The 21311-nt window shown below is 38.2% G+C and overlaps 8 protein-coding genes across 16 annotated transcripts; 4 read left to right on the forward strand and 4 right to left on the reverse strand.

Moving 5' to 3' along the window:
* Positions 1 to 2731: 2731 nt before the first annotated feature.
* LOC147929170 (uncharacterized) lies at positions 2732 to 3290 on the reverse strand. The gene is made up of 2 exons (XM_087482377.1): positions 3198 to 3290; positions 2732 to 3061 (listed from the first exon to the last, which is right to left on the reverse strand). The coding sequence occupies exons 1-2, from the start codon at positions 3288 to 3290 to the stop codon at positions 2732 to 2734; spliced, it is 423 nt and encodes a 140-aa protein (XP_087338503.1).
* A 1705-nt stretch (positions 3291 to 4995) lies between these two features.
* On the reverse strand, positions 4996 to 5712 carry LOC104737901 (uncharacterized). Its single transcript, XM_010458152.1, has one exon. The coding sequence runs from the start codon at positions 5710 to 5712 to the stop codon at positions 4996 to 4998; it is 717 nt and encodes a 238-aa protein (XP_010456454.1).
* Positions 5713 to 8217: 2505 nt separating this feature from the next.
* On the forward strand, positions 8218 to 11003 carry LOC104734914 (amino acid permease 2). The gene is made up of 7 exons (XM_010454595.3): positions 8218 to 8384; positions 8809 to 8950; positions 9051 to 9284; positions 9392 to 9485; positions 9587 to 9801; positions 9884 to 10023; positions 10180 to 11003. Exons 2-7 carry the CDS (start codon positions 8809 to 8811, stop codon positions 10834 to 10836), a joined length of 1482 nt encoding a protein of 493 aa, XP_010452897.2. The 5' UTR covers positions 8218 to 8384; the 3' UTR covers positions 10837 to 11003.
* Positions 11004 to 11516: 513 nt separating this feature from the next.
* Positions 11517 to 13061, reverse strand: LOC104734915 (uncharacterized). Its single transcript, XM_019234864.2, has 3 exons — positions 12857 to 13061; positions 12516 to 12668; positions 11517 to 11821 (listed from the first exon to the last, which is right to left on the reverse strand). The coding sequence occupies exons 2-3, from the start codon at positions 12636 to 12638 to the stop codon at positions 11729 to 11731; spliced, it is 216 nt and encodes a 71-aa protein (XP_019090409.1). The 5' UTR covers positions 12639 to 12668; positions 12857 to 13061; the 3' UTR covers positions 11517 to 11728.
* A 117-nt stretch (positions 13062 to 13178) lies between these two features.
* Positions 13179 to 15631, forward strand: LOC104734916 (NAD-dependent protein deacylase SRT2). Of its 9 annotated transcripts, none has more exons than XM_010454597.3 (11): positions 13179 to 13283; positions 13536 to 13580; positions 13715 to 13955; positions 14039 to 14104; positions 14204 to 14249; positions 14353 to 14513; positions 14593 to 14722; positions 14805 to 14969; positions 15043 to 15170; positions 15247 to 15346; positions 15432 to 15631. In XM_010454597.3, the coding sequence occupies exons 2-11, from the start codon at positions 13550 to 13552 to the stop codon at positions 15480 to 15482; spliced, it is 1119 nt and encodes a 372-aa protein (XP_010452899.2). In that variant the 5' UTR covers positions 13179 to 13283; positions 13536 to 13549; the 3' UTR covers positions 15483 to 15631. The 9 variants fall into 9 exon arrangements, with proteins under 9 accessions (XP_010452899.2, XP_010452898.2, XP_087337194.1 ...); XM_010454596.3 differs by having other exon boundaries at positions 13194 to 13409; XM_087481068.1 differs by having other exon boundaries at positions 13211 to 13409; positions 13536 to 13584.
* A 382-nt stretch (positions 15632 to 16013) lies between these two features.
* On the reverse strand, positions 16014 to 17409 carry LOC104734917 (RNA polymerase II transcriptional coactivator KIWI). Its single transcript, XM_010454600.3, has 5 exons — positions 17286 to 17409; positions 17038 to 17181; positions 16756 to 16861; positions 16294 to 16316; positions 16014 to 16202 (listed from the first exon to the last, which is right to left on the reverse strand). Exons 2-5 carry the CDS (start codon positions 17170 to 17172, stop codon positions 16143 to 16145), a joined length of 324 nt encoding a protein of 107 aa, XP_010452902.1. The 5' UTR covers positions 17173 to 17181; positions 17286 to 17409; the 3' UTR covers positions 16014 to 16142.
* Positions 17350 to 19522, forward strand: LOC104734918 (vacuolar protein sorting-associated protein 20 homolog 2). The gene is made up of 6 exons (XM_010454601.3): positions 17350 to 17802; positions 18258 to 18410; positions 18506 to 18658; positions 18819 to 18902; positions 19060 to 19195; positions 19274 to 19522. Exons 1-6 carry the CDS (start codon positions 17701 to 17703, stop codon positions 19297 to 19299), a joined length of 654 nt encoding a protein of 217 aa, XP_010452903.1. The 5' UTR covers positions 17350 to 17700; the 3' UTR covers positions 19300 to 19522.
* A 352-nt stretch (positions 19523 to 19874) lies between these two features.
* LOC104734919 (uncharacterized) lies at positions 19875 to 21300 on the forward strand. Its single transcript, XM_010454602.3, has 2 exons — positions 19875 to 20008; positions 20710 to 21300. The coding sequence occupies exon 2, from the start codon at positions 20741 to 20743 to the stop codon at positions 21077 to 21079; it is 339 nt and encodes a 112-aa protein (XP_010452904.1). The 5' UTR covers positions 19875 to 20008; positions 20710 to 20740; the 3' UTR covers positions 21080 to 21300.
* Positions 21301 to 21311: the final 11 nt, after the last annotated feature.

A 21311-nucleotide genomic window follows, 5' to 3' on the forward strand; every position in this document is an offset into this window, starting at 1 on the left:
ATTAGATAAAAAAAAATTAGAACGGACTCATGAGAATCATAGTTACCATTACTTCTTTCGTATTCTTCAAGCTGATAGACAAAAATCTGAAACATTGTCATTAGCACCCATCTTGAAATCTAATCCTGTCAAGACAATCTATTAAAAACAAAAAACATTGATCAATCAATCAGAGTTACTAAAGAAAAAGAAAAAAGAAAAAATCGAGATCGCAATCAGATTGTTTTGAAGGGTTTAATCAAAGTTCAAAATTAGAGTATGGTTGAAGATGTACCTGGGAGAAGGAGTAAAGTATAAGACGGAGATTTGAATATCGAATTGCTTGCGAAAGCTTCTTCCCAAATTCCTCAATCTGTTGGAAAAAAAAACGAAATCCTAGAATGTGAAAAGTCAGAATCTAAAAAAAAAAACAGAGACTTGTTAAGAGGAAGAAGACTACCCGAGCGCAGAGAAGACGATTCCGTCAAAACCCAATCACGGACCGATCATCAAAGCATCCTCTCGTCTCCCCGACAATAAAACAGAGGTTACAAAAAATATTGCATAATCAAGAGGGAAAACAAGTAGGGACGAAGCTTTGAGAAAGAGAATCATCACTATTCACTCACACACCAGAGCGCTCTAACGCCCAGAGAGACGAAACGAAACGAAACGAAACGAAACAACAACATAGACCAAGAAAAGGAAATACAAAAAAAAAACGATAGAGAGAAAAAGAGAGTGGCAACAAATTATATTTATAGAGAGAGATGAGTAGGGTTTGAAATCAATGGACGGTCCTGATTTTATATCATCTGATATTCAATGGTTTAGATTAAACCCTACATAAGTCGGTAGTCACTCTTTCTCTATGTTTCCTTTTCTGTATTCCTTTTTTCTATTTCCTTTTTGCTATTATTCCCACTAACGCCTGGATTTGTTCACACGCTATTTCTAACTAAATTTTGTTTTTCTATTTTTTTTTTTTTTTTTGCTATTTTAGATTTTTGTTGTTGACAATGTTATTCAAATATCATGTCTAGCCCAACTAGATATATCAAAAAGGTTTTTTTGGGCCTTACACATAGTCTTACAAAAAAAGACTATGTTGGACCTGAATAATATAACCAAGGCCTGCCTGTATGTAATAAATATTGCTAGAAAAATAGTCATCAAAATGATTAAAAAGAGGTTCTACCGGAACGACATCGTCTAACCTCGTTTTATTACATGGCAATGCGCAATGGGCTACTCCGTCTCGTTCTCAGGCGAAATCGTCATAACCCCTATACACGAAGATACCTGTTTTTTTCTAGCAGATACCTAACAAAAATAATAACTTATGCCAAGAGCTCTGGTGTCGTTTCGTTACTTTCGTTCAATCAACGCATCACAATCCGCAGAAACTTTGAAAACGTGGCCGATTTTTGTTTGTTTGTCTAAGCCTAAACATTGGGCCTTAATTATTGTGCAAAGAGAATAGTAAGTAGTTATGAAGATAGAATCTTGGAATTCAAAAGAACATAATAATTTCTTTAATACATGAGAAGGATTTCAAAGATTCTCTGATCCTACATTAAAGAAATAATGAAAATATAATGGTGGATAGGAGTCACTCGAAAAAATTCGTTTCTCTCTTGTCAATATAATCATATCAATCACTAGGACACTGTTCTCACCTTTTTCTTCATGGCGGACACTTGCTTATTAATGTCTAATTCTATTTTATAAAACTTCGCAGATGTGGAGTATGTGGAGATGTGTTTAGTCGAATACCGATTTCTCGTGATTACTGATAACTGAACTATATTCTTTACGCCTACACTTGTCGTATTAATTATGTTTTATCCCACGTAAAAGTAACCCATCCACTATTAAACTATTTGTTAAAGCTCGCTGAGCGTTCGTGTAATTTGGGAGTTTAATTTATGGGTTTTAAATAGTCTCCAGAACATCTTACTCAAATGACCTCATCTACTCTAATTTTAGCATAACTTCATACCACTAATTAGTATGAACAGCATCAACAAGGGACCAGTGACCACAAGCTACTTATTAAGTTCGAGTGGTACTGGTAGATGACTTACAATATAGGTCAAGGTTTTCAAAAAACAAACTCATCATACAAGGCCATTATCGTGGCTCTTTATCTTGAATGTTAGTTGTAGAGAATTGATTGAAATGATAAAAATACGTGATTATAAATATTACGTGCCTTGCCTACAAAACCATTATGAATTTTGGAGCACATCAAATCCATATTCATAGTCAGAACTCTTATTCGGGGTTCAACAATTGATTACCTTAGAGTTGATGTCTAAATTTTGAACGATACAACATAACAATATATAGTTTAGTTTCTCAAGACGTTTCCATGCATACCATTATTTGTTTTTTCTCTGCTCATATTCATAATTAGGTACGTGAATAAAAATATCATTCTCGAAACTAAATTTTCATAATTCGTTGTCTAACTTTTCGTTTCACTTTCGAAGAAAACACTACGGCTACGCGTGGCCTTTGGAAAGAAATTCCACGTTATATGGAGGAACATAATGATGAACATTATACAATACTGTATATAATATATATATATATATATATATATATATATATATATTTTTTTTTCAAAAGGAGCATCGGTATATTATATTAGGAGAAAAAAAAACCAAGTACGGTTACATCGCAATAAGAACGATTAGCCTCATAACAGGTTGAGCCAATAATATTCAAAACATCGACTAGATAGAGCTTAGCTAGATTGGAAGTTTTCAAACCAAATGTAGAGAAAAGTATCCTGCGGTGAAGTAGTAGTAGATGTTGTCTTGTTGTCAAGTGCCATTAGCTTCCGCCTAAGGAGGAGTTGGATCTCTTTCTTTAGTCTGTCTGTTGAACGAAAATCTAATGAGTGAATTCTTGCATTCCTTTCATTCCAAATGAAGTAAATGAGGGCATGAAATAGAATAGCGCAGATCACGTTGAGCTTCTTATTTGTGGTAGGTCGCTTGATCCAACTTAGAAATCCACTGAAAGAGCTTGGCAATTGAGGCAATAGGTGAGCAAAGAAGTCGATCCAAAGAACCTTGGAGTATGAACAGTTGAAGTAAAGGTGGTCTCAAGATTCTGTTCCGGTTAGACAAAGTAGGCAAGAGTCAGGCACTTGAATATTCCAGGATCTCATTCTGTCTCTTGTTGCGAGTCTGTTTAAAATTGTTAGCCAGGCCATAAAAGCCATCTTTGGAATTCGCTTCTTGAACCAAACCTGTGAATGCCAGTGCACTCGGGGTCCAACAGGGTGCAAATGCTTCCATGTTTGCATGGAAACACACCGTTTGATTGGTCTGGGTTTAGTTTCCAGACGAAGACATCGTTCCATGAGAAGAGGTAGGAGGCAATTTATCCTGAAGGCAAATACGAAGGAGTTGAGCCTGAGGACTCCTTCCTCTCGGTAGAATCCACTCCCCATTCCTTGTTGCTTCTGACACAGTTTTAAGAATCCCAATACCAGAAACACGAGGCCCTGTTTCTCCTATGATGTCAATAAGAGGACCTAACCCTGTCCAGTTATCATGCCAGAAGAGAGTGTCTGCACCGGATACAATTCGAGGGTGGATAAAAGGTCTTTCTAGATTCCTTAGTTTTATAAGTCTCTTCCAAATCCAGCTCCCTGTAGTTCTGAAATCAGCAGTCTAAAAGCAACGGCCTCTGATAAGGTGAGTTTTAACCCAAGATACCCATAGCGATCCAGCATGTGAGAAAAGTAGCCATATCAGCTTTAAACCAAATATCCTGTTCCAATCTGCCAGCCTCTTGAGACCCAGTCCTCCTGCCGATTTAGGAGAACATACAACATCCCATGAGACTTTGGCCCCTCTAGCACTGTCAGCTGCTCCCTTCCACAAAAAGGCAGAGCATATTCTCTCCAGTTCTTCTAGGCATTTAGATGGAATTAGGAAAATCAAAGCCTAAAAGTTGATTGTACTATTAATTACTGAGCAGTTGAAGTCTTCCGGCAAATGAAAGGTGACGATGAGTCCAGTCGGAGATTCTTGATTTCACTTTGTCAATTAAAGGCTGGTAATCCGTCTCATTAAGCTTTTGAGTAATAAGTGGTACCCCGAGGTATCTAACAGGTAAGGAGCCATGTGATAAGTTGAGTCTTGAAGCCAGAGAGCTAATAATATTCCTATTGTCTCCATCGAGAAAGAGGCATGACTTGGCCAGATTGATTCCCAGACCAGTGTCTTGCTTAAAACGATCCAAAGTTTCCAAAATGCCAACCAAAGATGATTCAGATCCATCAAAAAACACCAGTAGATCGTCAACAAAACTTAAGTGAGTGATTAGTGGCTGAATGCAGAGGGGATGTGGCTTTTATCTTGTCCTGAGCAACAGCTAGATCCAATTGTTTTGATAAGATATCCATAGCCAGAGCAAATAAGGGAGCTGATATGGAATCTCCTTGTCTTAGACCTTTCTTCACAGGAAAGAATCTTATTAGCTCACCGTTGAGTGCCACTGAGAAGGTTGGAGTGGTGTAACAAGTAACTAACCATCTGATGAAGGTAGTAGGAAGTTTAATTGCTTTAAGGATATTGGTGAGAAAATCCCAGTCCACATTATCGAAAGCCTTCGATACATCAATTTGAAGACAACCTCTAGATATTGGTCCCGTCTTATGAAAATCGGTAACCAACTCAGCAGCCAATAGGACATTTTCATAAAGCAATCTCCCTTTTATGAAAGCCACCTGATTCCTCTGCACCGCCATATCTGTAAACATCTTTAGTCTCCTTGCCAGAATCCGATAAATTACCTTATAGATGGTGTTGCACCATGAGACAGGCCTGAATTCACCCAACTTGTCAGCAACTGTTGTCTTTGGAATGAGTGCAATTATGATTACGTTTACTTGCTTAATGAGCTTTCCAGTAATGAAGAAGTCCGTGACTGCATCGATCACACTTGTCCCCACAGTTCCTCAATCATGCATAAAGAAGTCAGCTGTGAATCAATTCAGATTTTGAGCTGATCCTTCTCTGTGATCCTTTCACCCTGGTCATTGAGTAGGGAACCAATCTTGTTTCTGGCTTGGTGAGCTTTTACCGAATTGTGGAAAAACATGGTATTGGAGTCGCCTTCACTGTACCATCGGATTCTCGATTTCTGCTTTAGAAAGGATTCTTCAGCCGTGGATAAGAATAACCACTTCTTCTTCACCTGCTTCTCCTGTTGGAATAGTTGTTGTGAGGGACTCGTAAGTATTTGTGTCTGGATTCGCTTTAGTTCTTCTTGAACTTCTGCAGTACGTGCTTGTATGTTGCTGAAGCTTGTCCTATTAAGAGTCTTGCATCCCATCTTAACCGCCTTGAGATTCTGACAGAGACGATACATTGGAGATCTAATGTGATCATTATTATTCCATGCGTTTTGGATAAGAGCAGGGTAATCTGGATGACTTGTGAATAGATTGTAGAACTTAAAAGGCACTTTCCTTCTCTCCCTTTCATTTGACGTAGAGACCAAAATAGGAGTGTGGTCAGAACCACATGGATCATCGTATAGAGCAGTTGATTGGGGGAAGGAATTAAACCATGCTTCGTTTGTGAGACATCTATCCAACTTCCTCGTGATGGGATTAGCCTCCTGATTATTATACCAAATATTGCTTGAACCATTTCCAACCATCTCTAATAGTTCACAGTTGTCAATGCAGTCCTGGAACTCAGCCATACCTATCAAAGGCAGTGGATACGGGTGAAGGGATTAATGATCTTGAGCTCTTAGGATTTGGTTGAAATCACCAAGTATCAACCAAGGATGGATCTACTGACTACCGTATCTATGTATCTCCTCCAGGTCAGACCAAAGTTCACGCCTAGCTACCATACAATTCCGCGCATACACAAACGAAACCGTGTATGAGTGATTCGAAGAGGGATCAAAAATCCCGCAAGTAATAACCCGATCCGTCTTCTTGTATATGAAAACCTTCAAGTCAGGATGCCAAACAACCCATATTCTACCGTTGGAGGCAATAGCTGAGTAGTTATTAACATACCTCCAACCCGGAAAACTGTGTGCCAAAATAGGATTCACATTCTCTTCCTGGACCCGAGTTTCCAAAATGCCTCCTATATGAGGACTTTGAGACACAATCCAACTCTTAAGTTGATACTGTCTAGCGGTTGTATTAAACCCTCGTACGTTATAACAAAAAATCTTCATCATCGATGGTGGACAAGAAAGGTGCTGAAGCAAAGCTTCAAGCTTGTAGCTTGATGATGAGAACGACCCTTAGCAGGCTGTCGTTCACTAATAGAGATTCGTAAATTCTTCCCCTTCTTGACTTGATTGTAGGGACCATTCCTAGTTCTTTTTTCCAATGCATTAGGAGGAAGATCTGAATCAGGTTGAGACTTAATGGACGTAACCTTACTATTTCCTTCTGCGGCAGCCTCATCCTTCCTCTTTATCTTTTGATCAGCCCCCTCATCTGACTTGTTTATATCATCAACAATGCCAGTGACACAGTTATCCGATATAATTGCCTCAACCTTCACCACCGATTGGTTAGCTTCCTTCTTCTTTGGAGAGCGAGATCAACGATTAACTACCATCCATTCACTCTTGGGGTTAGTGGCAGGGGACTCCAGGTACCTATGAGTGGCCTTGGGAGTGGGTTCATATATTGTAACGGATGAAGCAAGAGATGCCGACCCTGGTGCTGTTTGAGCTAGTGTGGTCAACTGAGACTGTAATTGAATTATTGGGAGAGATCGAAGGAGCCACAAGACATCGATGGTAAATGTGTCCAAACTCTCCACAATAGTCGCATTTTGGTGGAAGGCGAGGGTATTCAACCCAGATTCTGACCTCATTCCCGTCATCGTCTTCAACCAAAACCGAAAGAGGTAGGACCTTCTTGAGGAGGACTTCAACTTTTATTCTTGTATCTGGAGCTAGTGGCGGTAGTTGGTGTTTCTCGGTGTGAAGCAGCTCGCCTATTCCTGAAGCGATTGTGCTGAGTCCCGACAGAGAGTAGAGCTAAGAAGGGACATCCTTTAATATAACCCAGATTGGCAATGACACTAGTTTTATTGGGCTGAGGGTTGCTGTTGGAGACCAAGCTATCACCGTGAATAGACAGTTTCCAGCTTGCCAACACCCAACCTCCAGAACCCATTTGCGCGTAGCCTCGGATGGAATGTAGTTAAGTACAATTCCATTTGTCAAACTTCTGATACTTATTCTTCCTTCCCTCCCCCAAATTGGGTTCAGGTCAACAAACATTTTTCCAGCCGATGGAGGATTTCCATGAAAGTGAGCAACTATATGCTCTCTCCATGTGTCTGCAGCCTTGAGGATGACTGAAGCTGGAGCACGAACACGCAGAGTGTCGTCTTCTGTGAATGTAGGCTGACTGGATATGCTTAGGTTCCGGAGTGTGGGGTCGAATCGCTCAGCCCATTGCAGTTGCGTATCGTCGATTGTCGGAGGTGATTTCTCCTCTATTGGTGGAGTGAGCAATGGTACAGAGCCTGCTTGAGAAGATGGCTCTTTCCCTTTGAGTGTTGGATCAGTCACGTTAAACTTATCTTGAGTTGGAGCAACTTCCATCTTTTTAGCCTCAAAAGAGGAGTTCTCGGATCCCATTACTTGAGCTGGAGGGGGTTTAGTAATCTGAGCCTGAACTGTAGTTGGTCGTGGATCTGCCTGATCTGGTCTCGTCTCTGTCTGATCTGTATCTGATCGCTGATTCGCCTTATCTGTGTTAACAAGATTTGGATCCGGGGGGTCTGTGGTCACCATCGATGCTTCAGATCGGGGAAAGAAAGGAAGAGGAGGGTGAAAGAAGATTTTCTCGACGGCGGCGTGAGGCCAACCGATGGTTAAAACGTATATAATATATTTAAGCACTTAGGCAACATAAATTCTTTCTAATTATATAATCCTAAACTTGGTATATCCTTGTCAAATTATACATCTATGAAATATTTGAAGTAATAATGAGTTTCACAACTTTTTTGATTAATATAAACAGTGAGTGATTAAGTCGAACCCAAAAGGTACGGAGGAGAAACAAGCATTCGATTCTTCCTTATTTTATTTTATTCATACCTCACTAATGATGGTGGAGAAAAAAAGAAAATACCTAACAAACAAATATTGTCAAAATTGAAATAATTGTCATACACAAATATTCATATATTTTTAGCTAATTAAATTATATTCCTCACTTTTCATGGCTTATATAAGAAACTGAGCAAACACTAACCAAAATGCAGCAGCAACTACTATCATCACCCATCTCCTTAGTTCTATTTTGCTCTTCTTTGTCTTGACCTTTTGTTCATAGCTTTGTAATAATAGTTTTACTTCTCTTTAAGGCTCAATAAGAGGAGGTACTATTACTACGTTACTCTCGATTTTTTTAACGTATATTTAACATTACAGTCAGAAACTAGTTTCACTATCTTTACTAGATTCCATTCAAATGAATTCATATTTCAATCAAAACACTCTTCACTCTTTCATAGAATAAAATTTCTACCGTATCATCTATATCTCGATTTGCATAGGAAATGGTAAAACATCTATTTGAATGAAACAAAATTTTAAGCTCAACTAAAGTTCTAAAATAGAATTTTGACTTCTTTTTCATATCTACAAATGAATTGTATTTTTTTAACACCAAGTTATAAAAGTCCTTAGAGTATATATACACACCGATTCATCCGAATTGAATAAAACTGGCATAAAATGTATTTTTAGTTCACTCTCCCACGGTCATAATAAACTAAGACTGGTTTTTTTCCTAATTAACAGATGGGTGAAACCGCTGCCGCCAATCGCCACCATCACAACCACCATCACGGCCACCAAGTCTTCGACGTGGCCAGCAGCGATGTCGTCCCTCCACAACCGGCTTTTAAATGCTTCGACGATGATGGCCGTCTCAAAAGAACCGGTTAAAATTTAAACATAACAAATATCAAACGTTCGTTTCTTACATTTGTTTTATAAACGTAAATGCTAAAACGCAAATTCAAAACGCGTTTTTATACCAGGAACTGTTTGGACCGCGAGCGCTCATATAATAACTGCGGTGATTGGATCCGGCGTTTTGTCATTGGCATGGGCGATTGCACAGCTTGGGTGGATCGCTGGCCCTGCCGTGATGCTATTGTTCTCTTTCGTTACTCTTTACTCCTCGACACTTCTTAGCGATTGTTACAGAACCGGTGATGCAGTGTCTGGCAAGAGAAACTACACTTACATGGACGCCGTTCGATCAATCCTAGGTACCAATACTCTCGAATCATCAATACTGATTTGAATGCTCTGTTCTGCTCTCTGTTTTTGCTCTGCTTTTTGTTTTGAGGATTGAAATGCTCTGTTTTCTTTGTAGGTGGGTTCAAGTTCAAGATTTGTGGGCTCATTCAATACTTGAATCTCTTTGGTATAGCGATCGGTTACACAATAGCAGCATCTATAAGCATGATGTGAGTTGTTTTCTTTGTTTCCTTTCCAAACATATTTAACATAACCAACGGAACAAAAAAAAACATTTTTTAACATTTGCATACTCGGATGGATCACGCAGGGCGATCAAGAGATCGAACTGCTTCCACAAAAGTGGAGGAAAAGACCCATGTCACATGTCGAGCAATCCTTACATGATAATATTTGGTGTGACAGAGATCTTGCTCTCTCAGATTCCTGACTTTGACCAGATTTGGTGGATCTCCATTGTTGCAGCTGTCATGTCCTTCACTTACTCTGCCATCGGTCTAGCTCTTGGAATCGTTCAAGTTGCAGGTAAAAATTACGTACAAAAGACTCCCATAATCTTTTACGAGAATCTAAAGAAAATGCTAAATCTAGATGTGAATTCTCTCAGCAAATGGAGTTTTCAAAGGAAGTCTCACTGGAATAAGCATCGGAACAGTGACTCAAACACAGAAAATATGGAGAACCTTTCAAGCACTTGGAGACATTGCCTTTGCATACTCATACTCGGTTGTGCTAATCGAGATTCAGGTAAATATATATATATATATATATATATATATATATATATATATATATAAGAAAGACTTTCTTTGCACACAAGTTTCAACTTTTAGGTTTTAAAAAGAAACCATTACTTTGTACAAAAGATTCAGTTTTTTGACTATTTTTGCTCTTGTAATTTAGGATACTGTAAGATCTCCGCCGGCGGAATCAAAAACGATGAAGAAAGCTACAAAAATCAGCATCGCTGTCACGACTATGTTCTACATGCTATGTGGCTCAATGGGTTACGCCGCCTTCGGAGATGCAGCACCTGGAAACCTCCTCACCGGTTTCGGATTCTACAACCCGTTTTGGCTTCTTGACATAGCTAACGCTGCCATCGTCGTCCACCTTGTTGGAGCTTACCAAGTCTTTGCTCAGCCCATCTTCGCCTTTATTGAAAAATCAGTCGCAGAGAGATATCCAGACAATGACTTCTTCACCAAGGAATTTGAAATTAAAATCCCCGGACTTAGGTCTCCATACAAAGCAAACGTTTTCAGGATAGTTTACAGGTGTGGATTTGTCGTTTCAACCACCGTGATATCGATGCTAATGCCGTTTTTCAACGATGTGGTTGGAATCTTAGGGGCGTTAGGGTTTTGGCCCTTGACGGTTTATTTTCCAGTGGAGATGTATATAAAGCAGAGGAAGGTAGAGAAATGGAGCACTAGATGGGTGTGTTTACAGATGCTTAGTGTTGCTTGTCTTGTGATCTCGGTGGTCGCAGGAGTTGGTTCAATAGCCGGAGTGATGCTTGATCTTAAGGTCTATAAGCCCTTCAAGTCTACATATTGATGAAACAACAAGGATGTTGGTGTGTAAAGTTTATTGTTTATTTAGCATTTCAAAGAAAACTTGAAAATGTGTATATTGTATGTTTTAATTTCGTATGGTTTCATCTTTGTAATAAAATTATAATATATGCTATAAATTTCAACCATTATATAAATCTCTTATATAAACTCGTGTGTTTTTTCTTCTGTATATCAAATTAGTTTGTACGTTGTAGCGTTGGTTGTTTCGTGTTCAATTGATTAAAATGCTCTCATTTTGATTTCAGCTCTATATATTACTGAAGTGTTCAATTATTTTCGTTTAGGTGGTTAATACAGTATGAGAGAATTAATTTTTCCAAATTGCAAATTAAACATCAATAACCGAATGGTTTAAACGACGTAGTTTACAAAAACTGTTTTCTTATATATTTTATGTAATATATTGCATCTTTCATGTTGACAAACATGGTGATGGTAAAATGGAATTTGAATCAAAGTGAGACACTGACAGTTCAATGATTTAATAAAAAAGCAGCAATTTGGATGGTTTAGCATAAAAGAGAGTCCCCTCAAATAAGTATAATTGAGCTGTCCACCCAAAACAAAAAGCCTATTTCAAGAAAATCATATAGTGTTGTTCCTTTTTCTAATAGCCTATCTCACTTATCAAAAACATGTGGGGTTCTCGGATCTTGCCAATGATCAGAATCTTTGAAAGTATCTACGATTAAGACAAATGTATTAAAACAACTCAGAAACTTTCAAGATTTGCTACTAATAGATCTAGCTTAGAGAAGAGATGTGAATATGCCTTCTTTTGTCTTCTCAGTTATTCAGTAATCAGAGGGTAAATAGTTTCTTACAAAGAGGAATGCTTCTGATTAAAAGATTGAGAAGATGTAGAGAGTTCATCATCCAACAGATGCTTGAGTTGCTTTCTGTGTTGAGTTTGTGCTGTTTAAGGATGCAGCTGCTGCTTCACGCTCCTGCCGGATTCTCTCTCTCTGTAAAGATTCAATGAAACAACAGAGAGAAATAGAAAAACGAAAGTTAAACAGTGATTAACATGAGATGCCAAAAAAATGGGAGAAAACAGAAAAAAGAAAAGCAGTAGAGTTATTGCGTATTTGATAATGCAACATGATCCGATTTGTTAATATAGAATGTCAATCTGAGAGCATACTTCATGCTACCTATGCACATAACCTACTGTACCAAGATAGTTAGCTCCAAGCAACTCTATGACCTTCTATGATTCTATCATCTAAATAATTAGCCAACACTCTCAGCAATTAGTAAAACAACTATCGTATTCAAATATAAATCACACGCGAACTAATTTGGCTACATATTTAACCACAAAACAGTGTTCTTGAGTCAAATCATCAAATAGCATCATATGAACACACACACTATATGTGAACTGAACATCAGCTCTCAAAGGCTTGCATTATTAGATGGACAAATATACCTACAAAAGAGATTCGAGCCCTTTAAGAAATGTAAGCTAAATCACCCTATCAAAGTATCCGAACTAGTTACCATGATCATTAACCAGATGAGTTAATCTACAGACTGAAAACAGAAAGTGATCATTGTCTCCAAGATTAACCTACACAGTTAGAGACATAGGAGCAGAACGAAAAACAAAAGTGATATTTATTTATAGCCTTGAGAGTTAAAAATCCTACAACATACCCTTCTCTCCCAGTAAGGCAAGAAGCAGACAAAGTCATAGACAGGGGTAATGGTCTGCACCAACAAAAAGTTAATTCCAGTGAAAAGCAAGAGTCCCTTCAACGGCCTTGTTCTGTGAGGCATCTTTGATTCCCAACTCAAGAATCTTAAGCTCTGTTATCATTAAAATTCACATCACTCAGTCAATAACTGTAATGATTCAGCTGAATCCTAACTTATCTTATCAAAAAAATAATCAAAGCCAAAATTTTGGTAGGGAAGCAAGGTTTTGTGTGTGTGTTCATAAAAAATTTTTGGTTGAGAATCTACAGATGCAAAAAAAGTATATGATGGGTACAAACCTAAGGCAAGTAAGAGTGGACACTATAGGAGGAGAACCCAACTCGTCCGAATGAGAGAGGATCGATTTTTGGAGAAATCTGGATTTTGATTCGCCGGAGAAGAAGAAGAAGAAGAAGAAGACGATTCGCCGGAGATGCTAAGAAATCGTCGGATACGGAAGAGGGAACAACACGGTGGGTAGCAATTTAGGTTTCTGTTTTATTTCCTTTAACGACGTCGTTTAGTTAAGTGATAAGTGAAACCGTTTGACGGTGGATAATTGCGCAACGTGGCTACATGCTCAGCCAGAATGAGTTTCAGACGTCCGATTTTAGCCACCTCGTCTTCTTACTTTATAAAGAAAAAAAAAAACAATTTCTGGAGAAACAAAAAGCAAAAAAAAACTGGAGAAATCTGGTTTCATCCGCCATTAACGACCTCTCAAAGGTATCTAATGCGGAGATAATTACTATATATATGTTGAGGAATCGTTTAATTATCTAAGATAAGAAGAAGAAGAAGATATGTGTATTGCCCTCACGAAACATCTCTTGTGTTTTGTCTTATTTACTTGTCGGTGAAACTATCATTTGATGGCTTAATTTTTAAATCTCATTGTCTCGCTACATCTTCTTTATTGAATTTGGTTGTCTTGGATACTTGAGGCTTTCGTAAAGTGGTTGCATTTTACATTTGTAGGCTTTTTGGTGAGCATGAGAAGAGTGTTTGGAGGAATTGTTACAGGCAAGTATGAGTAAATCTTGAGATGGGGATGTTCTTCTTCCTGATCTTTTGTGGCCTTAAAGCTAGTTTGATTCATTACTTTAGCTAGGAAATGGTGTTAATGTTGCAAAGTTTTTGTGTGCGTGTGTATTCAGATTTGTGTCCGTTGCGTAGTATGTACCAACCACTACAATCTAGGGGAAATTTGGTTCTGTTGTTTAAAGGATGCAGACGCTTTGTGAGAACAACATGTCGAGTTTCAATCCCTGGTGGTGGTTCTTTGGGGAATGAATCAAAAGCACCTCCTAGGTTTCTGAGGGATAAAAAGATTGTGCCAGATGCTGATCCTCCCAATATGGAAGATATCCAAAAGTTATATCGACTTTTTGAGCAAAGGTTCATAGTCCTTCACCATCTTTTTCAGCAGTGACCATTATGTGATCTGTAAATCTTTAAGGCTTTCCTCTTCTCTCCTGCAGTTCGAGACTCACCATCTTGACCGGAGCTGGGATAAGTACAGAATGTGGAATCCCGGATTATAGAAGGTTTGAAAATGGCTTGTCTTCTTCGTGCAGATGGTCTCAGTTTGATCAAGATTTTTGATTTCCATGTCCTTTCCTCACATCTGGTTACATCTGGTGCAGTCCCAATGGAGCATATAGTTTTGGTTTCAAACCAATTACCCATCAGGTGATCTGAAGGCAAGATCTATGAATATCTTTACGATGCTTAATGCAAACTTTGGGTCATCTTCTTGTTGTCTTAAATCTATTGTCGACCATCTGCTTCACAGGAATTCACTCGATCAAGCCGAGCTCGTAGGCGGTATTGGGCAAGGAGTTACGCTGGATGGAGGCGGTTCACTGCAGCACAACCAGGACCAGCTCATACTGCTTTAGCATCACTAGAGAAAGCTGGACGAATCAACTTTATGATCACACAAAACGTTGACAGGTATATACTAATGAGTTCCTTCTTTTGTGGGATCTCTGTTGGATATGAAGAATGTTGACTCAAAGCTCTACGTTTTTAGGCTGCATCATCGTGCTGGGAGTGATCCACTTGAATTACATGGCACAGTATATACTGTTATATGCTTAGATTGCGGCTTCTCTTTTCCCCGAGACTTGTTTCAGGATCAGCTAAAAGCTATCAATCCTAAGGTCAGTGTATACCATAACCCGAATCAACTGTATTAATAATGTATTACCTCGCAAAGTTACAATGTTATTGTTTCTACTGTAGTGGGCTGAAGCAATAGAAAGTATTGATCATGGAGATCCAGGATCTGAGAAGAGCTTTGGCATGAAACAAAGGCCTGATGGAGATATTGAGATTGACGAAAAGTTTTGGGAAGAGGGTTTTCATATACCAGTATGTGAAAAGTGCCAAGGAGTCCTAAAACCCGATGTAAGCTCGACTTTATGAGATAGAGACAAAGCAGTTTGGCACTGTTTCTTATTATGCGTTGGTTTTATTGAAGGTAATTTTCTTTGGAGACAACATCCCGAAGGAAAGAGCTACTCAGGCAATGGAAGTTGCAAAACAGAGTGATGCATTTCTCGTTTTGGGTTCATCATTAATGACAATGTCCGCTTTTCGCCTTATCAGGTAATGCTTGAGAATGATCTCATCCAGTTTTGGGTTTGCATCTCGTTAAGAAGCTTTCTTTATATACCTTTTGCAGAGCTGCTCATGAGGCTGGTGCCATGACTGCAATTGTAAATATAGGGGAAACAAGAGCTGATGACCTTGTTCCATTGAAAATCAATGCTAGGGTTGGTGAGGTAAGAACATAACATACATCTCTTCCCTTTCCGTTAGCCTTGAAAATGCGTTAATAATCTGTCATTTTGTGATCTGTTTGGGCAGATATTGCACAGAGTTCTTGACGTGGGATCTCTCAGTGTTCCAGCTCTTTAGGACAATGTCCAGATTCAAGTGAACTTTGGCAGGCTATGTCACATTTACATCTATATTGTTTATAATTTTATCAAATGAATATTTATGTATTTCAGCGCAATATCGCAAGTTGTAAATTCAACATCAAATAAAAGAGTAATCATTCTCAATTCCAGCCGAATCTTTTCTGAACCAAAAGTGATAGATTCGATACATCAACTAATTGCAGTTCTGAAAAACAAACCAAAAGAACAACCTAAGCCATCTTCCAATAGAGTTACTACTATACAAGCTTCAAAACCTAAGAAGGGTCAGATAGAGCCTTATCGATATCCTCCTCATGGTTCCGAAGATCGTTCCACTGCATTAAGAAAAAGGTTATGTGCACAGAGTTCTTGACATTGGTTCGCTCAGTGTCCCAGCTCTTAAGACAAGGTCCGGATCAATCAAGAGGTACAGTATGTAACAATGTAACAGTTAGACCTTATCTTGTTAACAGATATTCCAGTAACGTATTTAAGTTGTAAACAGCAAATAAAAGAGCAATCAATCTTAACCAAAGCTTGTCTTAACCAAAAGTTATAATAGTCAATACACCAACTAATTCGAAGCACAGAACAACCAAAACACCTGAGCCATCTTCTAATAGACGTACAACCAAATTATACAAGTTTTTAAAACCTAAGAAAGGTCAGAGAGAGCCTTCTCGATATCCTCTGCGTGGTTCCGAAGAGTGTTCCACTGCATTAAGGAAAAGTTGCGTAATAAGCAAATAACAAGAAAACAGAAATAATTCTGGTAGACATAAACAATGGGAGACAGATGTGAATACCTGATCCACGCTTAGAGAGATACCTGCAACGTATAACAGAAATAGAGATAACCTTGTCAATACATGATTACGCAAAGAAAGCAAACTAATATAGCTGTCCTTAGAGACAGGCATGGGACAATACAAATCATTATCAAATATTTTCATGTTAAAGAGAACTATAAACAAAAAACAAAACGATGCTATTGAAAAGAAAACACTCTACACCATCTCCCCTCATACTTAGGAGTTACAAGAACATAAACACTCTCAATCAGCAGAATAACCTGTTATAAACTTATAATAAAGCCCTACGATCTGAAATTATAAAATCCTAACTAGATGCAGAAACTTAACAAAGCAAAACAGTAACTAAAAATGATAAAAAAGACTAAGATATGAGGGAACACATTACTAGCAATGGTGAATTATGAGATCAAGAGGAACACACACAAGAAGATAGTTAAAAAAACAAAAGTTTACCTTTCTTCCCAGGTAAAGTTTTACCGTCCTTGACATAGAACTCACGAATGTCAATCCAAATCTTCCCGTTCCAATTCCTCACAGAGACTCTCCTGTTCTTAGATATCTGAATGTACACCCAAACAAACCATCATAAACCCTAATTCGATTAAAAACCCTAAAATTGAGCAAAACCTATTAACAAAATCAAAACTTGAACGAAACCCTAAAAAGCTCACTGCTACTAGAGTAGATAACGAAATGCTATTGAAGTACAGAGAGAGAGAGAGAGAGTAGACAAACGTTGCAGACGACGATGTCGTCAGACTCGTCGGAGGAGTCTGCTGGCTTTGCGACTTTCTTAGCCGACGCGTGGGCTTCAGATTCGTCATCTGATGCTCTGACATCATCGTCTTTCCTTTTTCCTCTCGAAGACATTTTCTCCAACTATAAAAAACCAAACCCAAAACGCTCTTTTCAGACCAGAGTAAACTCGCACCAATCAAAACAACGATAAATTACAAAATTTTAGCAAACAAGAGAAGACATACCTGGTCGTGACGCTGCAACGGGTTTCTCAGAGAAAGCAAAAGCACTCTTCTACTGCGAAATCGATTTGAGAGAGGGATTTGATTAGAAATTCTGAAGGACAAATGAAGCGCCGTATCTCTCTCTTCTCGCGTATTTATTATGTTAATGCGTTCACCAATCACGCGCTGTTGTGCCGCGTGTGATAAAATTAGAACTGTGACATACTAATTCAGAACGCTCTAATAAAACTAAACCGTGGGTTTGAGAAAACGCGCGGCCAAATCTTAAAACGTGGGAGCTTTTTTAGCTTTGCGGTTTTGCACCGGAAAAGCAAAAAAGATTTGGACTTTGGTTTGAAATCGCGAAGCCCTTCTCAAGAAATCTCTACCACTTCTGGAACTTTTTTGTTGGATTTGGTGGGGATAAAGTGGCTCGATGGGGAATTTGTTCGTGAAGAAACCAAAGATCACGGAGGTTGATCGAGCGATTCTCTCTCTTAAAACCCAAAGGCGCAAGCTTGGTCAATATCAGCAACAGGTTTTTGATTCCTTCGCTTGTGATTTTTGCATTTCTAGGGTTTAAATCTTGCTCGAATTGGGTCTGTTTCTGGAATCTGAGATTGAAAGATTAGTTTTGATTCACCATAGCTCGTGTAAGATGGAATTAAGGTTACTGAATTGCAGCTATATGCGGTGTATGAAACAATTAAAGGTGTCTACTTTCTGAGGTCTTGGTTTTGTTTGAGAATTGAGATTGGATTGTCTTGTCAAAATGGGTGATGAAGAAGTTGCTACTTGCCTTCAGAATCCGTCTTGGATCCAAAATTTGATTCTTATGTCAGGCTTATGATAGTTTTATTTACGTCATTCATCTGTTGCTAGTGAGTTCGATTGCTGAGATATGTAAAGCGATTGATGTGTTCTTTCTTTTGATCTTTAAGCTTTACCTTCTTTCTCTTAAACCCTTCTTTCTTTTTTTAAACCCTTTGTTAGCTTGAGAAAGTAATTGAAGCTGAGAAGCAAGCTGCGAGAGACTTAATTCGTGAGAAGCGAAAAGATAGGGCTTTGTTAGCATTGAAGAAGAAGCGGACGCAAGAAGAGTTGTTGAAGCAAGTTGATCAGTGGGTCATCAATGTCGAACAACAAGTTAAACTTACTTGACCCCTGTTTCCATTGCATAACTTGATGCTGCGCTATCTATTTGAAAGAACATATTTTGAACCTCTCGTTATGTCTCCCAGTTGGCAGATATTGAACTTACAAGCAAGCAAAAGGCAGTCTTTGAGAGCTTAAAGCAAGGTAACAGTGCAATTAAGGCGATTCAGAGTGAGGTCAACCTTGATGATGTTCAAAAACTAATGGATGACACTGCTGAGGCCAAGGCTTATCAGGATGTGAGTTAATAGTGAACTTTAATGTTCCTTTTTGTTTATGCGGTTCGCATATTATTACAATCATGTGTCACATTAGGCAAGCTTATCCTTGTTTGTTTCTTTCATGGTCAGTCGAGAGTATTCTTTTGCTTTATCTAACTGTTAAACACTTGGATTTTAGGAACTAAGTGCCATATTAGGTGAGAAACTATCAGCAGAAGATGAAGAAGAGATCTTAGCAGAGTTCGACAACCTAGAGAGTCAGGTCTGTTACATAATGGGTTCTCTTGTTTCTCAGATACAAAATTTTCCTGCATTAGGACCATATATTGTGCCTAATGATATTTCCAGTACCATTTACTTTGTTACTTCTTGAATAGAGTCAAATTATAATGTTTGTTTGTTTTGTTGTTTGGTTAAAGCTGATTGATGAAGATATGCCTGAAGTGCCTAAGACAGAGCTCGTGCCTGAAAAACCTGAGAAATTGGATCTCCCTGATGTGCCAACAAAAGCACCGGTGGCTTCCAACGCAGAAATCACTCCAACAAAGAGAAAAGGTTTTTGTAATGTTTGTACAAGTAACAATTGTTTAATACAAAGAACCTTAAACTCAGACATGCTTTCTAATGTTGCAGTTCTTGAAGAACCTTTGGAAGCTTGATTTAGAAATGAAGAATCTGATCGACTACTACATAGCCATGGGTTTATATAAATCATTCTTTGGAAACTTTTGCTTCTGAGCTCTTGAAAGCTCCTTTGTGTATTCTCTTCTTACTTCTGCAGCTTGTAAAGCACCAAGTTCATGGAGTCTGAAATTGTTGAACTCATGAAATGTTTTTGCCAAAACCAATGTTTTCTTTACTAATCTCATATGTGGTTACTAATCTCAAGTTGTAACCTGGCTGAGACGGGTCATGTTTCACAATCTGGGTCGGGTTTCAAAACATTGGTTTTTGGTTGTTTCTGAACTCATCTCATGAGTCTTTGACCCTGAACATATGAAAGTTTGAATGACGTTAACACTTGGTGGGATCATAGAATCTTTTTTTTTTTTTTCTGAGTTCAATCAAAGCTACAAATTCTTCTACAATAGGATCTCATTTTTGTTATCAAAATTTCAAAACCAAAGAAAAAATAAAATTATAAATTGAATTTTGAATCAAACTGATACAAAATTAAACCGGGTTTTTATTTTAATCTAATTAAAGTGACATCTGACACCAAAGACATAAACCAAAGAAAAATAAGCGACACGGTTAAAAGAGTACATCGTAAGACAGTACACCGATCAAATCTCTCGATCTGGGTTTTGCAAAGCTTTATAGGGGTTTAAGAGCTATATCTCTTAGACGACTTTGTCTAACTTCCAGGTACCTGTTTCGTTTTTTTTTTTTAATTATAAGATCCATTGGGTTTGATTATGCTTTTGAAGAAGATTAAAGAAAGGATTTTTATTTTTTGCGATTTGTCTGTGCCTGTGACTTCTGGGTTTTTGTAGCCATTAGACCTCCTAGATGCATATAAAGTGTTTGTGCAAATGCCTTAGAGATTGTTGATTTCAATATTACTGCGTTTCGTTTCATAGATCTCCCCCCCCCCCCCCCCCCATCGATCTTGTTTCGAGGGTTTGTGCAAAGTTTTAAGATTTCATACTTCTTTTGGTTGTAATTTCCTCAAATCGTAAGAAATTAGTGCCTTAAGTTTCAGAAGTAAAATGGATATGATATTTCCCAACTTCCTCATGAATTTTGTAGGTTTTTTTTTAAAATGATCTTAGTTTGTTTCACTTCATGAGCTCAATATAGATTCTACAGTTTGACGCATTTCATTGTTTATGCTTTGTGATTTCATAACAAAAAGTATCAATTTTCAAGTAATAATCCTTTGACATGAGCTGTTCTTGCTAGTTAGCAGTTTTGTTGATTCAATTTTGTAGTTAGGGACTAAGCTTAGCCTTTATCATTTCCTTTCTTTATTTAATACATAAGCACTACTCTACATTCTTCTGCATGATCAAAGCTCGTCTTCTTACTTTATATCTTTCCCTTTTTGGTTTTTTGTTCCGCGTCAGATTTAGTCAGAGAGCTGATTTGCGATTTGAGATGGCGACGACAGAGCAGAGTGGAGTAGAAGATCAGGAAAACCAACCAAACCAAGTGGCTCCTGGTTTTGTAGGTGCAATTGAAGAACAATACAAGAAACTCAGAGATCACGCCGAAGCTTATCCATATGTTTGGGGTTCTTATACTGTTGTCTATGGCGGTCTTTTCCTTTGGACAGCTTATAGATGGAGGAAGCTGAGGAGAACCGAGGATCGAGTTCGTGGTCTTCAGACAAAACTCCGGAAACTCGTTGAAGATGAACAATCAGCAGTAACAACTTCTAAATCTGCTCAATCAATGGACAAGTCACCTTCAGTCTCTGACAAGAAAACGTCTTAGTCAATACTCAGTAGTTTAAAATCAAAACTGTTTTCTCTGTTAGAATTTTGACGAGGTTAGTTTCTTCCAACCGAATCAAAAATGCCCCAGGGGTTAATCTGTTTTGTCAGAGTATTTTTGTTGTTTATCCACAGAAAATTCATGTACATGAATGAAGAAGAAGAAGAGAAAACTTTGCAATGTTGAACCGCTAAGAAGTCATGTTAAGCGTTGTTGTTCTAGCAGACAGGCT

This window comes from Camelina sativa, chromosome 13, assembly GCF_030686135.1.
Source record: "Camelina sativa cultivar CO46 ecotype springtype chromosome 13, ASM3068613v1".
NCBI classification, from domain to species: domain Eukaryota; kingdom Viridiplantae; phylum Streptophyta; class Magnoliopsida; order Brassicales; family Brassicaceae; genus Camelina; species Camelina sativa.

Excerpts from the sequence above, each read along its gene's own strand:
- LOC104734917 (XM_010454600.3), bottom strand. The coding sequence starts at position 17,172 with ATGTCTTCGAGAGGAAAAAGGAAAGACGATGATGTCAGAGCATCAGAT. Across the intron at positions 16,317-16,755 it reads AACTTTACCTGGGAAGAAAG|GTATCTCTCTAAGCGTGGAT; the intron begins GTAAACTTTTGT and ends TATACGTTGCAG. Across the intron at positions 16,203-16,293 it reads TCTCTCTAAGCGTGGATCAG|TGGAACACTCTTCGGAACCA; the intron begins GTATTCACATCT and ends TCCTTAATGCAG.
- LOC104737901 (XM_010458152.1), bottom strand. The coding sequence starts at position 5,712 with ATGGCTGAGTTCCAGGACTGCATTGACAACTGTGAACTATTAGAGATG.
- LOC104734919 (XM_010454602.3), top strand. The coding sequence starts at position 20,741 with ATGGCGACGACAGAGCAGAGTGGAGTAGAAGATCAGGAAAACCAACCA.
- LOC104734914 (XM_010454595.3), top strand. The coding sequence starts at position 8,809 with ATGGGTGAAACCGCTGCCGCCAATCGCCACCATCACAACCACCATCAC. Across the intron at positions 8,951-9,050 it reads TGGCCGTCTCAAAAGAACCG|GAACTGTTTGGACCGCGAGC; the intron begins GTTAAAATTTAA and ends TTTTTATACCAG. Across the intron at positions 9,486-9,586 it reads GCAGCATCTATAAGCATGAT|GGCGATCAAGAGATCGAACT; the intron begins GTGAGTTGTTTT and ends TGGATCACGCAG.
- LOC104734918 (XM_010454601.3), top strand. The coding sequence starts at position 17,701 with ATGGGGAATTTGTTCGTGAAGAAACCAAAGATCACGGAGGTTGATCGA. Across the intron at positions 17,803-18,257 it reads TTGGTCAATATCAGCAACAG|CTTGAGAAAGTAATTGAAGC; the intron begins GTTTTTGATTCC and ends ACCCTTTGTTAG. Across the intron at positions 19,196-19,273 it reads CACTCCAACAAAGAGAAAAG|TTCTTGAAGAACCTTTGGAA; the intron begins GTTTTTGTAATG and ends CTAATGTTGCAG.
- LOC104734916 (XM_010454596.3), top strand. The coding sequence starts at position 13,361 with ATGTGTATTGCCCTCACGAAACATCTCTTGTGTTTTGTCTTATTTACT. Across the intron at positions 13,956-14,038 it reads TATCGACTTTTTGAGCAAAG|TTCGAGACTCACCATCTTGA; the intron begins GTTCATAGTCCT and ends TCTCTCCTGCAG. Across the intron at positions 14,970-15,042 it reads AAGGAGTCCTAAAACCCGAT|GTAATTTTCTTTGGAGACAA; the intron begins GTAAGCTCGACT and ends GTTTTATTGAAG.
- LOC104734915 (XM_019234864.2), bottom strand. The coding sequence starts at position 12,638 with ATGCCTCACAGAACAAGGCCGTTGAAGGGACTCTTGCTTTTCACTGGA. Across the intron at positions 11,822-12,515 it reads TGCCTTACTGGGAGAGAAGG|AGAGAGAGAATCCGGCAGGA; the intron begins GTATGTTGTAGG and ends GAATCTTTACAG.
- LOC147929170 (XM_087482377.1), bottom strand. The coding sequence starts at position 3,290 with ATGGAAGCATTTGCACCCTGTTGGACCCCGAGTGCACTGGCATTCACA. Across the intron at positions 3,062-3,197 it reads AAGATGGCTTTTATGGCCTG|GTTCTTTGGATCGACTTCTT; the intron begins GCTAACAATTTT and ends TCATACTCCAAG.